The sequence below is a fragment of the Grammomys surdaster genome, unplaced genomic scaffold, assembly GCF_004785775.1.
Source record: "Grammomys surdaster isolate TR1022 unplaced genomic scaffold, NIH_TR_1.0 125861, whole genome shotgun sequence".
Lineage (NCBI taxonomy): Eukaryota > Metazoa > Chordata > Mammalia > Rodentia > Muridae > Grammomys > Grammomys surdaster.
The window spans coordinates 1,356,276-1,372,412 of record NW_021620687.1 but is presented as its reverse complement, the minus strand read 5'-3'; the positions used below and the strand labels follow the sequence as shown (position 1 = coordinate 1,372,412).

General features: G+C 46.0%; 1 protein-coding gene across 6 annotated transcripts in view; it reads left to right on the top strand.

Annotated features, from left to right (window-relative positions):
- The window catches only part of Osbpl3 (oxysterol binding protein like 3), a 170,822-nt gene that overhangs the window by 92,175 nt on the left and 62,510 nt on the right, over window positions 1-16,137 (top strand). For all 6 annotated transcript variants that reach the window (XM_028790062.1, XM_028790060.1, XM_028790061.1 and 3 more), the window contains one exon: window positions 316-551. In XM_028790062.1, the coding sequence (XP_028645895.1) occupies window positions 459-551 (93 nt within the window). In that variant the 5' untranslated portion in view covers window positions 316-458. The remainder of the gene's footprint in view (window positions 1-315; window positions 552-16,137) is intronic.

Below are 16,137 nucleotides of genomic sequence, written 5' to 3'. Positions count from 1 at the left end.
TCTTCTTCTTCTTCTTCTTCTTCTTCTTCTTCTTCTTCTTCTTCTTCTTCTTCTTCTTCTTCTTCTTCTTGGTATTGTAGTTGATAATAATAGTATGAAATAGTGTCACCCTTTAATCTTCTTAAACTGTCATATATCAAGGCTATCCGAAAAAGCACATATACAGAATTTGTCATAGGAGGAGATGTGAAGTGTCTTTGGACCACTGGAGTCTGTAACGTGTGGCATGGCCTCACCACTGTGTTAGTTAAGTAGAGGTGATATCTGCCCTCTGTAATTCTCTAGCTACTCTAATTACTTTTCTTTTGGTTTTAGAGATTTCCTCTGAGACTTCCAGAATGGCTTTTAGACACACTGGGTAAGAGCTGGCACCTGCCTGCGAGGACTTCACACTCTCAGCTCCACCATCTTCCCATGGCATTCTGACTGCGCTGAGCCCAAGGGACGAGCTCTTCACAATGAGTGACGAGAAGAATCTGGGTGTGTCTCAAAAGTTGGTTTCACCTTCAAGAAGCACAAGTAGTTGTTCCTCCAAGCAAGGAAGCCGGCAGGTAATGTTTCATTCCTGTGGATCTTCATGTGCAAGTTGAGTCACGAGGATTTGGAGGTACAAATGTGTGTTCACTGGGAGACATCACTTCTCAGTTTTAGGGCAAGCCCTTGTCTTCATACCCGGTTACATGAAGAAAATCAGTTCACGGTCCTCCCAGGTGCCAAGAACTGCATTTGGCTCTTTGTGTTGTTTTGCTCAACCTTTGCAGCTGTCTACCAACGTAGGCAGCAACATCCTCATTCTCCTTCCCAGGAAGCTCAATCATACAGACCAGATTTCTTATCCCCAGTGAGGACCAGATGCCAAACGAGAGCTCCATCTCTGGCTCTAGGGCCCATCTTTTTCCTTTTAAAGATTTCTTTTATTTCTATTTTCTATTTACGGGGATTTTGCCTGCGTGGATGTCAGTGCAGCACATGTGTGTAGTGCTCTCAGAGGATGACAGGTGACATCAGTTCCCCTGGAACTATTACAGTTGGATATCAATTGCTGGGAACCCGAACCCAGATCCTCGGTAAGAGTGATAAGTGTCCTTAACTTCAGAGCCATCTCTTCAGCCCCTCCCGCCTTATACCTTATTAGCCAAAATAGCAGTTACCGCTTTCTCAATAATTACATTACTTCCTCCATTTTCTTCCGTTCACCAATATTTTGATGAAAGCTTATACCTCCAGGTTGTCTGTGAGTAGCTGACGTCTCACCTGCTAGTTTTTCCCTAATGGGATGCGGGAGGCTAGTAAACATGGGAAAGTGATGGAGAAAACGGTAAAACAGAGGACGGAATCCTTAACTCCCGAGTAACTGTCTGTGGTTACTGGTTGCTTCTCAGTTTCCTTTCCAATAAGGCTTTGTTGGCAGATCTGCTGGTGATCATCGGTAATCATAAAGGCATATTAACCACTGGGATCCGTCCCTGCTTCACCAAGGTGGTGGATGGGAGATATGCAAGAGATGTGGATTTCCAGCCTCAGAGGCCTTTGAGTTGTTCGGTATTTACTGGCTCTGTGGGCGTTGCTTTTGCCTTGTGAAAAGTCTGGCCAAAGAATTTGCTTTTGTCCAGATTTGGAAGCAATAGTCAAGCAGCAGCCCACCTCGGGAACGTTGTATAATAGTGACTCAGCTAAGCACCTCTTAGTTTGGACTCAGTCAGGGAGCCCGCCACCCACAAGTCCATGCTTTTGGGCAAATTAAAGTTTGCTGTGGGCTTGACGTATAGGGAGCCCTTTAAGATTTTTTTTCCCTTCACAGTATTTGTCTTTGTGTGTATGTGCACACGTGTCCATGCCTGTGAATATGGCTGCCCCTGTGCCATGATGTACATGTACAGGTCAGGAGACAATCTCAGCTGGGGGTTTTCGTCTTCCACCTTGAGACAATCTCTTCCTTGCTGTTTTCTGCTGCCCACACCAGTCTGGCTGGAGCAGGGACTCTCCTATGTCTGCCTCTCACCTAGTAAGAATGTTGACATTTCAGATGCTCGAGTCTAGAATAAACAGAGGCCCTCCTGTTTGTGTGGTGTGTTGGCTAGTGTTTGTTGTTTTGTTTTTGTCTTCCATTATCAGTTGACACAAACTCAGCTCATGTGAGAAGGTAGAACTTCAGCTGAGAAAATGCCTGCATCACATTGCTCTGTAGGCAAGTCTACAGGGGGAATTTTCTTGATTAGTGCTTGTTGTAGGAGAGACCAGCCCACTGTGGGCAGTACTACTCCTAGGCAATACCACCCTTTGGTTGAGTAAGAAAGCAAACCAAGCATGCTATCGGGAGCAAGTCAGTAAGTAACATTCCTCCATAGTTTCTGTTTGAGTTCCTGCCTCCAGGTTCCTGCCCTGCCTGAGTTCCTGCCTCAGCTTCCCTCAGTGATGGCCTATAAGTAGGTTGTGAAAGCCAAATAAACTCTCTCATTTCCGAGTTGCCTTTGGTCGTGGTCTTTCTTACAACAAAGAAAGCAAACTAGAACATGGGATAAGGACTTTTACCCACTGACCTAACTCCCTTGCCTCTGTGATTTTTGTTTTTGTTTTTTGTTTTAAAGATTTAGTTTGTCACTGGCTAAATGCTAACACCATGGGTCCCTAGAGATCTGCTCTCATGGGAATGAGTGTCCCTGCCCCTTGGGTGACTGCCACCAGACTTTCTTCTGCCAGCACTCAGGTTTGGACCGGAGCAGAGGGTGTGATTTCTCCTCCCACCTCAGCACCTTTCTCCAAGCAGCACCTCTTCTGCCCACCTTGACTTCACAGGGAGGCTGAGCTCAGTGAAGTAGCAAGTCCTCCTCCCGAGAGGAGGAGCTGGGTCATTCACCCTCAGGGCTGTAGTTCTTCCAGCACGTTCATTGACTTGGTGGATTTGGGTTTCACAATGCTAGTTTCACTCCATAAAAATAGCAAGAGGAACTGGCACCACCCAGGGCTTCACCTTTTTTTTATTTTGACATTTATCAAACTGTCCTCTTTTCTATTGAAGACCGTCCACTTTAATTTACATAACTGGCACGCACACACTTGCTTTATGTGCTGGTCAGGTTTCTGTCAACACAAACAAGTCACCCGGGAGGAAGGAACTTCAATACAGAATCACTGCTATCAGATTCACCTGTAGCATGTCTGGGGGACATTTATTGATTGTTGGTTGATGAGGAGGCACCAGTCCACTGTGGGCGGTGCCACCCCTACGCAGGTGGTCCTGGATGGTATGAGAAAGCAAGCTGTCAAGCCTTGGGGAGCAAGCCAGTAAACAGTGTTCTTGAGGTCCTGTTTATGGTTCCTCCCCTGACTGCCTTCCGTAATAAGGTAAATCCTTTCTTTCCCAAGTTGCTTTTGGTACTGATCACAGAAAAAAAAAAAAGCAAACTAGAATACATTATTAGTGTAAATGTTTGCATTTCCTCTATGGCAGAGAAAGTAGAGAATTCAATATATTTATTTCACAACTAGCCTGAATTTAGTTTTAAAACTTCTGTTGACTTTGGAGGGGCTGTGCATCTGGGTCTCTCTATTGTCCCATTTTCTGACAAAGGTGAGTGTTCTGCCTGCCCCAGGCTAGCACAGCTCTTCCATCTGTGATGTGTCTGTCATCCATCATCAGTCTTTGCCTGCCTCACACACTGGCCAGGGCTCTGCTGGCATCTCAGGAGCCGTGGAAGCTCTCCTTTGCTGGCCTTTTGGGGGCTCAGCTACTTCCATTGCATCTGTTGGCTGCTAAATAAAGCACAACAGCACATTTCCAGCCCTGTCACAGGATGCTCGAAATGGAGAGATTTCTACAGCCACAGGCTGCACTGGAGACATGGGAAAACAGTACCTGTCGGTGACACGTGCATCCACCTCCTGGTTTTGAAGGTGCCACTGTGAGACCCTTTTCAGGTCTATTTTCCATTTATCTAGAGTGGGTTTATCCCATGTGCACGTCACTGGCTGTTATCTGTAGTGCTAGTTTTTCTTTCGTGCTCTTGACTGTGGTTAGAGCTCCTGTGAGATCTTTAGTCACCTGTCTTGGTTTGGGATAGGCTGTTGCCTGCCTCCCACTCCCAGGGACTCTGATCAGGGCAAGTCTCACATTGCATTGGGGACTCCTTTTCCATGGTGAGAGTGGAATGTTCCAGATCCTCATGCTGACCAGCAGATAACCTGGCCCAGGTTCAGCTGCCTTCTTCCACTGTCCTGGATGAGCAGATGGCAAAACCTCCGTTCACTGTGCGGTGGGTGGGCAGTGCCCCATCCTGGTTTTGCAGCAGTGAGCCTGGCTCAGGTGGGGACCGTTTTAGCTTCCTCAGCTCACAGAAGTAAGCCAACAAACACTTTTGCCCACAGTGTGTTTTACGTCTTTACTTTTCTTTCAGACCCATGAAGACTTTCAGACTTTTAAAAACATAATCTTTTTCCCCTTTAGCTTTATTGGGGTGTGACTGACAAATGAAAATTATACATATTTATAGTCTATACTATGCTGTTTTCATATTTGCATATGGTATAAATGATAAACAGAGTCCAGAAAACAAATATACCCATCATCCTACATAGTTATAGCTGGTGTATGTCTAGCAAGAACATTTAAGATCTGCTCTCCTGGACTCGGAGATACTCAGTCTCTGGCCTCACCTGCACATATGTGAACATTGTCCTCTGGCCTCACCTGCATACATGTGAACATTGTCCTCTGGCTTTACCTGCATATGTGTGAACATGCACACACATGGAGACCTACTGTCCCCATGAGTGTCACAAATAGTTTTCCCATGGTATTCACAAAGGTATCTGTTACAGGAGCCCCACTGATGACAGAGTTCAAGAATGTGCAGGCCCTTTGTGTGAAATGTGAGAGTGAAATGTGAACCCACCCTCCTGTATTCTTCATGTGGTCTAGATTCCCGGTCGAAATAGTGTGTTAGCAATCGCTACACTATATTCAGGGCCTGGTGATGAGAGGAAACCTCTGTCCCTGCTTGGGCACTATTTCTCTTCGAATATTCTCAGGGTGTAGCTGGTCGTCTCCGCAGATGGCGGAGGCCACAGGTGGCCAGTGCAGTGTTCTCACTCATTGACCTCATGTCACACCTTAGATCTTTAGAATTGCTTCCTTTGAGTAACTGGAACTTTGATCTATGCCCTCAGGTCCTCTAATCTACAAGTGTACTGTGCCTTAATTCCACCTTCTGCTTCAGTGAGTTCAAGTTCTCACATGGCATGTTTACATAAGACAGTGTGCTTTCTGGTGCTTTGCATAGTGTCCTCCAGTTTTATCCATGTTGTCACAGATGAAAAAAATGCCATCCTTTTAAAAGGCAGAATAATATGTCTTTCTGAAGAAAAGATATTATATATGTCTGTATGAGAAACTGTGGCACATGTGTGCTAAATGTATATACATACTACATTTTCTTTTCAGACTTCTGTTTTTACTCCATGAATATAGGACAGCCTGGAAGTGCATAGTTTTACACATTTTTACTATGTTTGGAGTCTGGGGCAACAGGAAGAGGGGGGCACTAAGAGCTTGAATTTACAACTCCCTCTTACACAGATATATATGTACACATATTGCACAGCTACCTCACTCTACATATATTACACACACACGTCACACATTTTACACAGATCACACATACTGTACACATCACACACATACATACCACACTCAAATATATCATACATGCGATATTTTAAAATAAGAGTAGAACACCCTCTTGGTCATGGGACTCAGTCTTTCCAAAACCTTTCCTCTTAGGTTCTCACTCATCACAGACAGCTGGTGATCGGAGTGTCTGTACTACACAGACTTTGTTTCTGTTCATTAAACTGACTTCGCTTGTCTTTGATACTTGAGTTGACTTGAACGTGTCATTTCTATATGCATGTGTAAAATGTCAGGAAGTCATGCACTTCCTTGTAGTTCCCCCACACACATGCATGTATCTCTCACTCCTGTGTAGATTTCTCCAGGCATGGATGTATGCAGTTCTATGTAGATACTTCCCTGTTCATGTATCAGTGTTCAATGAACTTGCCTTCTTGAAGGAGAAAATGAGAACTGAGTGAAATAGTACAGGAAAGTGCCTGGACTGGCACATGAGGATGCTCGGCGCATGGGGATGAAGTTAATGAGTGACTGGGCATGCGGTTGCTAGGCAGAAAGATGCCTATGCAGACTGTTCCATGGATTCACGAAGTAGGTGAAGGGGTATATAAGTAGGAGAGAGAATTGCTATTTTTAAACTTATAAAATAGGAGTAATTATAATTTCCTTTTGTCTTTCCCTCACTGCCCCCTTCTATTCCTGCCTAGAAATGTCAAAGCACTGCATTTTAGAAGCCAGATGGGACTAGACAAATGAATGGGTATGGCTTGTCTTTATTAGTAGAGCCCAACAGCCAGGGTGTATTTTAGTTTTGCTTGGTTTTGTTTTTTGTATTTTTTTTCTGACTACTTCTATTGAGAAGCTACTGAACATGCTTGAGCAGAAGATGTAAAACTATGGAGGGGAGAGGAGCCAAACAGAGCATCACAGATGAGAAAACAGCTGATGCAGAGCCTCTGAGTGGAGTAAGGCCAGACATTAGCATTTGGTATGAAAATCAGAGATGAGAAAGTAAGTGCTGCTAAAACAGTTCACAGGCATGCTCCTGTGTCAGCCTGGGACTGGAAAGGAAAAGATGTATTCCTGGGTAAGCCTCCCTGTGGTGACTCAGCTTGCTCCTGTCACCCTGCTGTCCCTGAGCTAATCTTTGGTGGCATTTAAGCTCTCTCAGGGTCACCCAATGAGAGTTAGTTATTCAGCTGTTAGCTGATGCTACACTTCAGAAACCACACCAGTCTGGACTCTCTGCCAGAATCTATAGAACGGGTAGATTGACTGGGAGAGAATTCGCCAAGTTTGCATGATTAAGTAAGGTATAATGTTCAGGTGTTGACATTTTCAGTTGAGTATTGAACATGCTGAGATCCAAGCCAGGTATGGTAGTGCATGCCTATAAATACATTACTGGGAGATTGAGGCAGGAGGATTACAAGTTTGATACCAGCATGGGCCATATGACTCTATCAAGGAGAGGCAAGAAGAGAAAGGAGAGGAAGAAGAGGAGGTGAATGCAAGGTCACATTGATGTATTTAGTTTAGAGGCACTGAATTTGAACAGGTTCCTTATTTTGATGGTTTGTATATGCTTGGCTCAGAAAGTGGCACTATTAGAAGGTGTGGCCCTGTCAGAGTAGGTGTGGTTTTGTTGGAGTAGGTGTGTTACTGTGGGTATGGGCTTTAAGACCCTAGTTCTAGCTCCCTGGAAGCCAGGATTCTGCTAGCAGTCTCCAGATGTAGATGTAGAACTCTCAGCTCCCCCTGCACCATGGCTGCCTGGGTGCCACCGTGTTTCTCCCTTGATGATAATGGACTGAATGTCTGAACCTGTAAGCCAGCCAGCCCCAATTAAATATTGTCCTTATAAGAGTTGCCTTGGTCATGGTGTCTGCTCACAGTGGTAAATCCCTAAGACACTTATTAAAGTGTGGAGTACATCAGCACTATGAGACATCGAGGTGGCATGGCTGTGGGGCCCTCCTGTCGTGCCACATTGTCTTCTGGTGTTGCCTTGATTCCTTTTCTGTTGCTATCACAGGATATCTGAGACTGATGGTTTCTAAAGAGTAAGGAATAGTTTATTTGTCTCTGGAGTTGGGGGAGTCCAGAGCGAGCTGAACCCTGGCATGAGTCACCCTATGCTGCTTTAACTCATGACAGAAAGTGGAAGTGACAGAAAGTGGAAGCGACAAAGCACTAGGAGTGCCTGGACCAACCTTTCCAACAACCTGCTATAGGTGATTAGTGGAGAGGTCACTCCAGAAAGGAAGGCAGCCATCCCCTTTTAGTATCTTTGGTGCTGATCTTCGAGAGCAATGGGGACTTCCTGGGCCCTGACCTGCATGACTCAAGGACTTAGGTACTGGGCAGTCAGTGGCCACCAGGGGGTCAGCTTGAGCCAGTAGCTCCAAGTTCAGTGTTTCATGTTGATTGCGATCAAAGACATGAGCTGTACCATGTGACTGTAATCAAAGTGAGAGCTTCATTAAGGAAAAGTGAGAAATGGAAGAAAATGGAGAGAGACTCCTGAGAGTGGGAAGGGTCCCAAGAGAGTGAAAAACCACTGGGCTTGCCTAAATGTTTTATAAGAATTAAGCAGAAAACAGACAAAGACTGAGGTCATTTTTATTGAGACTGACTGAGGGTCTATCATGGGCGGGGCTATGGGGAACATATAACACTTTATGCAGGCTCCCCTGGGGCAGCCAGGGGGATGGCCATGCACTGCTCATGTGCTGTTTACCCAGTTATGGTGGTGGTCTCACAGCAAAGCCCCCTTCTGTCCATCTTTGACCCATGCCTTGTTAGCTGCAGACCTTGACTCATCTACTGGCCTGGCTGGCATTGTTACACACTGACGTTACAGGTGTTGCTGGCTGATAACTGAAATATTCTTAATTGCAATATCCTTTCATTGTTCTCACATTGATAGGGCCAGCTTATGGGTTTACCCTGGGCCTTTTCCATGTTATGGTCTAGGGAGGGTTAACTCCTGCCTCAACTTTGTCACTTCTTAAAGAGCCTACCTCCCCACACCTCACAATGACAAATGTTTCAAGGGGTCAAACAATATAAAAATAGTAAATCGTCATAGAATATTAAGGACAGCAAGCATTCGCTCTGGAGCCAGCGGGCCTGAGTTTAAATCTTGGACTGTGCATAAGCCGTCTAGTCTTGGACAAACCTGTCCAAGGCACCCTCTGTGTGCCTTAGTTCCTCATCCAGTTGTGCAAATTTCCAGATTCCACAGGACTGCTGTGGAGGTGCCCGACAGACAGACCACCCTTCTTCTGTAAGTGTGGAAGTACCAGGGATCGTTAAGTTACCCACAGGTGACTGCTTCTCTGCCTCATCCTTGGAGCTGTGGGGCAGTGGCAGAATAGGGGCGTGGCATACATCTAGGCCACAATGGGAGGAAGAGGCAGCAAGGGGTACACAGGTCAGGACCACCTGGGAGCATCTTTACTGCTTCTGGTATCTCTTCACACTGTCCTCTCGAATCCCAAAATGACTAATAAAGTCCAGATCATTTGTCTTGCTGTGGAAAGGAAATATGGATGTTTCAGATATTGACTGCTGTGTTCAGAGTCAGGGGAGCAAGGGACCATCTAATTGGAAAGCACTGTCTTGAGATGCTAGAGGTGCCTTCAGAAGTCAATTCAAGGTCCACATGGCCTGTATAAATGATTGCTTAGAAAGACCTCTGTAAGCAGAACCTCTGGGAGTGTGAGGCAGATCAGGATGGGTGAGTGGAGTAGTGTGTGGGCCCCAGTTTGCTGAGAGCTGTTGCTTTCAGGTCATCCCAGCAGAGGGAAAGACTCAGCTATCTACCTCTGTTTTCACTTATTTCTGGGCCGTTTACATCTTCGTTTTCCCACCAGCCTTTGGCCATTGCTGCGTTGTGATGTTATGTTCTGGATGTAGAAAGGGTGACAGAATAAAGAATCAATTCACAGTATACTTTCCCACTGAGGCTTGCAGAGAAGCAGGCATTTGATACGGGAAGAGGTTAAAGCGTTAGTGAAAGTGACAAGAACAAAGGTGGTTGTTCCTCCCTGTGTCTACAGAGACAGGCAGTTGTTCCTCTATGTGTCTACAGAGACAGGTGGTTGTTCCTCTTTGTGTCTACAGAGGCCAGGCCATTATTCCATACCTGATCAAAAGAGCAGGGGAAACTGAACCCTAATCACTTTCAAGTTCCCAATCTGTCTGGTCTGATCTGTAGTTCTGGAATAAAAGGCAACAAGGAAGAGCGATTAGACTACTCCGTGGGTCAGGGAATAGCATGTTCGTGCAGAGGATCTGGGCTTAGTTGCCAGCACCAACATGATAGCTCGCAACCAACTCTAACTCCAGCTCCAGTGAGTCCAGAGCCTTTTCTGGATTCAAACATGCATGGTGCAGACAGACGTACAAGCCAACACTCACACATGGAATTACAAATGAAGTAAAAAGCAGCAAAGATAGCTTTCTCTGTTTTAGAATCACTGTCTTGATAAGAAAGAAAAACGCTTCTTGAGCTGCCTTAAGAAAATAAATATATTTCTGTACAATTGGCAGTAGGTACAGTGCAGGTCATAGGAAGAACCAGAACCGGGAAAGTACATCTTCCAAGCCATGCAGTGCCTGGATCACTACTCCTGAGGTGCTTGAGCGGCAACCTTCAGTTGAGCCAACTCTTCAGCTCTCTCTCAAGGAAGAGAAAATCTACTTCAGTAATTTGGTGACGGCAAAATGCTAGTGACAGCCAACATGGCGCGGCCACTAAAAGCGTTTGCCACACAGGGCTGACAGCCTGAGCTGAATCCCAGGAACCCACTCAAACAAACAAACAAACAACCTGGGTGTGATGGTAAGCATCGATAATCCCTGTACTCCTACCAGGAAATGGGGGCAGAGATGAGAGAATCCCCCAGAAGCTCGAACGCTAACAAGTGTAGAATAGAACGTTCAGTAGAATGAGAGAGACCTTGCTTCAAACTCCTGAAAGTTGTCCTCGGACCTCCCCGATGCACAGTGTGGCACACATATGTTCATACACACATTGCACACACATAGACACACAGTAATAAAAGTAAAAAAATTCTAATGGCCTAGAAGTGACAGGGTGGGATGTAGGACAAAGCCAAACAGAAGACATCTAGAAATTGGTAGTAGAGTAGTGAGCATTGTCTGCCTTCCAGAGGACACGCAGAGTGATCTGATCTGCCTCTGGATGCTGGCCTTGGCACTGAGTCTAGCCATATTCCCCTCTATACCGGGAGGGGTAGCTGAGTCAGATGTCCGGGCACATCTCCAGCCTCATTCCCTCCTTTACATTGTATTGTTTGGTTGAATACTGGTCCCCTAAAAGAGAGGTGCACACGTTCACCCTCACAACCTGGGAATGCACACTGGAAAGGGAGGCCTTAGTAGATATGGCTAATTTGAGGACCTTGAAAAGGGCAGGACATCCTTAGTTGTCTGAAGGGCCCTAAATTAATCAGCAAGAAGTCTGTCCAGGAGAAACTCGGGGGGGCGGGGGGCGTATGATGTGACAACAAAAGCACGCGTGGTCTCTAGCAACAAGCTGAGGGAAAGCTGGGAAGCTGCAGCTTCCAGAGACCAGGATAGCCCAAACCAGTCTCCCCTCCAACCTCCAGAGGGAGCCTGGCTCTGCCTACACCAGGTTTGGGATTTCTGGCTCCCAGCACTGTTGAAGAATTTTAAACTTCAGAGCTGGGTGGTGGTAGAATAGGCTGTAATCCTAGCACACAGGAGGCTGGGAGAGGAGGAGCCTACATTTGAGGGCAGTCCCGGCTATATATAGCAAGACCTCATCTCAAAATCAAAACCAGAGAGAGATTTATTGGTTGAAACTTTAAGCCACTAAGTTTGTGGCCATTTGCCACGGCAGCCTCAGAAAATTAATTCTCTCTGCTTAAGAGTCCCAGCTCAAGCCCTTAGACCAAAGGCATGACACCTTGGGGACGGTGCCTGTCTGAGCCCCTGCTACAGCGTGTGAAGTCCTCATCTGGCACTGACAAATTTTCAATCTGTGGTGCCTTTGCATTTCTCATGTGTGCTAACCTCCAGAGTGTCATTGCTTGGTGGTATGCCTTGGCATTTCTAGTGGGGGCACTAAGTGTAAGGCCTTTGTGTATGAAAGGGTTTGCCATTTTAAATGCCTGTGACCCATACCTGTGATTCTAAGTCACGTACGCAGCATTTCCCAGAAGGTGCTTCTATTTTGATTACAAACTTCCATTAGCTCTCTTGAGCACCCTGAGGTGGAGAATAGAGAACACCATGGGCGTCTAGCATGGACGTGGGTCTCTTGAGAGATACCAAGCACTGTCACTGAGTGCCACTGTGTTTTCTCTGAGTACATAGTCTGCTTTTCTCTTTATCTTTCCAGTGCTCAGATACCACGGGTTACTGTATTACGCCAAAGAATTTTATTTTTAAAATCAAAAGGTAATAAGGATAAATCAAAAAGGATGTTACAAGATTAGAAGGAACAAACATGTCATACCTTGGCCCCCACCCCGTTCACATGGGCTCTGCAGGGGAGTTTCCATCCCACCTTGTGAGTTAGCCCAGTCTCCCGTCTGGCAGGCTGTCTGCCACCTTAGAAATGTCATTTTGAGAAAGGAGATGGAGAAAAGGTGCAAAAGGTTTGAGTCCTGGTCTCCAAAAGCCTCTCAAGGTTGTGACCCCAAGGTAATTGATTTCACTTAGATTCTTAGGCAAAAGAACTCAACAGGTGACCGTCATATCCTCCTTCAAATCTTAATTTCGAAACAAACATTTCATGACTCTGGGGGAAAGCTATTGATTACCAATGATACAAATAAAAGAAGCCCAGAATAGGTTCAGTGTCCCTGAGTGGGGAAACCAATGTCTGTCTGGGTATGTGGTGGGGCAGGGGCAGGGAACTGGGTGTTTCTGAAGGGATTCCACTGGGTCCTTCTGCACTTGTGGATATTCCTGTCCAGCGAAGGTGTCCAGCTGCAAGGTTCTTTGTGTGAGCTGTAGAACCTACAGATGTGATCTGTTGCTTAGCAGTTAAGTCTTGGGCAAGCTACTTAGGACTTCGGTGATGGTTCCCTCCTCATGATGAGGGGGACACAGGACACTTCACTCCCTTTATTACTGTCAGGCCCACCATCATAAGAGCTGTGGACACCCACCACGTCCATGGTGGCCTGCTATTGGACAGAGGGGCTCATGGGTGTCTCCATCATTAGCAGTAGCTATACCTTCTCCAAGGCCTGTTTACAGAACAACATTTGTGGGGAACGAGGAAACGTGTAAGGGATGTTTTCATAGCTGTTAAGCCTTTATACTACTCGAGGAATATTTAGCAATATCAATAACCTCCAAATATATCTGAGGAGCCTAAAAAGTGCTAAAGTAATTATAGCCACAGTGCTAAGTGAGTCAGCCGCTGGTTGGAGGCAGTCGTTGCATGTATGCTTAGGTTTTTAAAAATGATATTCTAATTATAAAACTGCCTGTGGTCAGTACAGTTGTAATAAGCATGTGTCTCTTCTTTGGAAACCAAAGGTGGTCTCAGGCAGAGTGGTGGGACAGCTGACAGCTCTTTTGGTGTCCTCCCCCTGTCCCCTGCTGTCATCTTCAGCACTTCCTCCCACGTTTTCCGAAGGGACTGGGTGCCTAGAAGTCTTCCATTTGTCTGTAAGGTGCCTGTGTTCTGTAACTGGTCAGGTAATAAGCCTGGGAGACTTTCCTGGCCTGTATCCTCTGGGTATTTCTCTCCCAGCTCTCTACACTTCTGTGATGGGAGAGAAAGCCCAGTGCCTGTTGGCAGGTGGTGACCGAGGATCCACAGACAGCCTTCTGAACCAACGTGGGCTCACCCATGCTCATTCTTTTCTAGAATCTTCTATCCTGAGTCAGATTTGTGCCTGAGGTGATATGAAGGTCGTGCTTCCCAGGGCATGGGTTTCTGACAAGATTTAGAGGAGGTCTTAGAGTTCATTTATTCTGACCTCTCTCAAACGTAGCATCCCCTCTGTACTCCTAGGCCAGACTCCATTAGCCTTTGATGGAGTACTCCCTCTGATGGAGCACTTCCAGGGCTAAGGAGTACTCTTTCCCAGAGCAGCTGTGTCCCTGTTGATTGATTGTTAGGTGGTCTCCTGCAGAGTTGGACTCTGAGGGCTTGGGGCTCTACTCATCACCCCTGGTTTTCTCCTTGGAGTCTACGTCCTTTGGAGCTCTTAAAGACACCCTGGTCTTCTGTAAGTGGTCCAGCCAGTGACTAACGTTCAGCCCCTCCCTGGCCGTGAATTGGGATATGTGTCCACAGGATCTCCCCTCCCCCATCCATGAACTGAGATGCATGCTCTCAGGATCTCCCAATGATTTCCGTTGCACTTGACCTTCACACACCAATCTGCCTCTTACTATTTTTCTTTTTCTTTCTTTCTGTTGCTCTTTGCCTATAGGTCCTTGTAAAACCTTAACTGAGAGAAAGACACTTAACGAAAGATAATTCCAGCTCTCAGTGATTGCAGTCTAAGTACACAGTTGGTCTGACATTAGAGTGGTTGTTCTGTGGACAGGTACTTTCAGGTGCCCATAGAAAAATCATGAAAGGTAGTGTTACTGATCTTCAGCCTTTCGTGATAGGCTTTACAAGATCAAAATGCCTTAAACTCATTGATGATGAGTGTAATTAGCAGCCACGTGATTTAATGCTGGATGTTGCCCTCTGGGTTTTAAAAACCTGGTAAACTGATAACAGACTAATTAGAACAGCATACTCTTCAGTGATCACAGATCCCTTTCCATACTTCTCAGCTGCAGGAAAGAGTGGACGTTTCAACTATATCTATCTCTGATATCACAGCCAGGGGAGCTGAGAACTGGGCATGTGCAAGGGGCCTGGGAGCGGTGCAGTGTGCACACAGCTGTGCTGGAAGGAAGGAAGCAGCGCCTGCAATCCGTGCATTCAGCACTATGGAAATGAACTTGGCCCACTCAAGAGCATGAATCAATGCCTAGCCGCCTTTCTAATCACAAAGCAGCTTTCTATCTTTGGCACTTTTTCTGTAAAATAGACTGAACTCAATGCCAGATGACGGCCGGATCGGCCTCGTTTGAGCTTTAGCAGAAGTCTTGAGAAACTGCAGCCACCTTTCTCTCCCCGTCTCATGGTCTTGATGACCTTTCAGCCTGATCCATGCAGAATGAGACATTCACCCTGCATATTAGACTCAGTATTAGGCTCAGTAAGCAGAGTTCGACATTGCAGAACCTTGATCTCTGTGGTGGTCCAAATCTGTCCTATAGTGTGTCTCGGGTATTCACTTCATTCAGGGGCCTGCCCTATCTTCAAATCAGCACGGTGTGTGGAGGGCATCAGGTGCCACTCCCCCATGGTTCCTTTAGCCTGGAACACTGGCCTTTCAGATTTATTTTTATTACATTGGTCTGTGTTTGTGAGTTTCTGTGTTTCTCTGTGTGTATACACAGGTATGTTTAGGCACACACATGTGGACATATCCATTGTCCTGACACATGTGTGGAGATCTGAGGACAACTTCTTGGAGTCTGTTCTCTCCTGTCATGGCTCTTCTTCCAGGGCTTGAAGTCAAGTTTTTAGGCTTCATAGTAATGACCGTCATCCACTAAACCGTCTCCCCAGCCTGCATCTGATGGTTTTTCTTCTGCTCTGAAAAGCAGTGCACTTGAATCCCACACGTAGTGGGCACTCAGGGCCCATTCCATAGACTCGTCCTGCTCTCAGGTTTGCCCAGCTGGTATTTACTAAGGACACAGGTGATAATGAACAAGACTACTAAGGCCAGGAACCCACATTTCAGCTGGACAAACAGGCAGTATAAGCTGGGTTTTCATTACTACTTCTCTTGAGAGAAGGGAGGGGCTTTCTTCAAAGAAAAGGTTTGAGGAGATGTAGAATTTCACCAGAGAAGGAGGTTAGGCAGGAGTTCAGGCAGGAAGGGGCAGATGGGCAAAGGGTTAGCATCAGGGAAATGCACGGGCTGATTTCTTACACACTTGATAAGCCTGTGACCAGAGGAGCTCTGAGCCATAGAGCTAGGAGCTCTGAGCAGGCCCAGGGCTTTTGAGCCTCTTCTTCAAGTTGTCTCTAGAGGTGGGGCAGCTCCAGGATTGACACCCAATGTCCCCTTACCACTTAGAATTTAATTCCTTGTTTATCATTGGAATTAACACATCTAAAGATGGGAAACATAACACTTTACGATGAATGCAGAATAATTAAAGCCTCCCAGGCTGTGCCATGGGGTGGCAGTAGCAGTTGGCAGCTTTACCACAGCAGGAAATTTACCTAATTCTCTTCCTTACTTTATATTAAAAAATAAAATAAAATGATCCTAATAAACATGTTCTTTAAGGCTAAGAAAGGCTAAGCCTGATAATAAAGTACGTGTCAACTATGACGTTAGCCACGGTAACAGTTCCTCTGACTCTTTCGGTGCGTTTATTAAAATCTACTATGAACTATTTTAGGTCAGTGA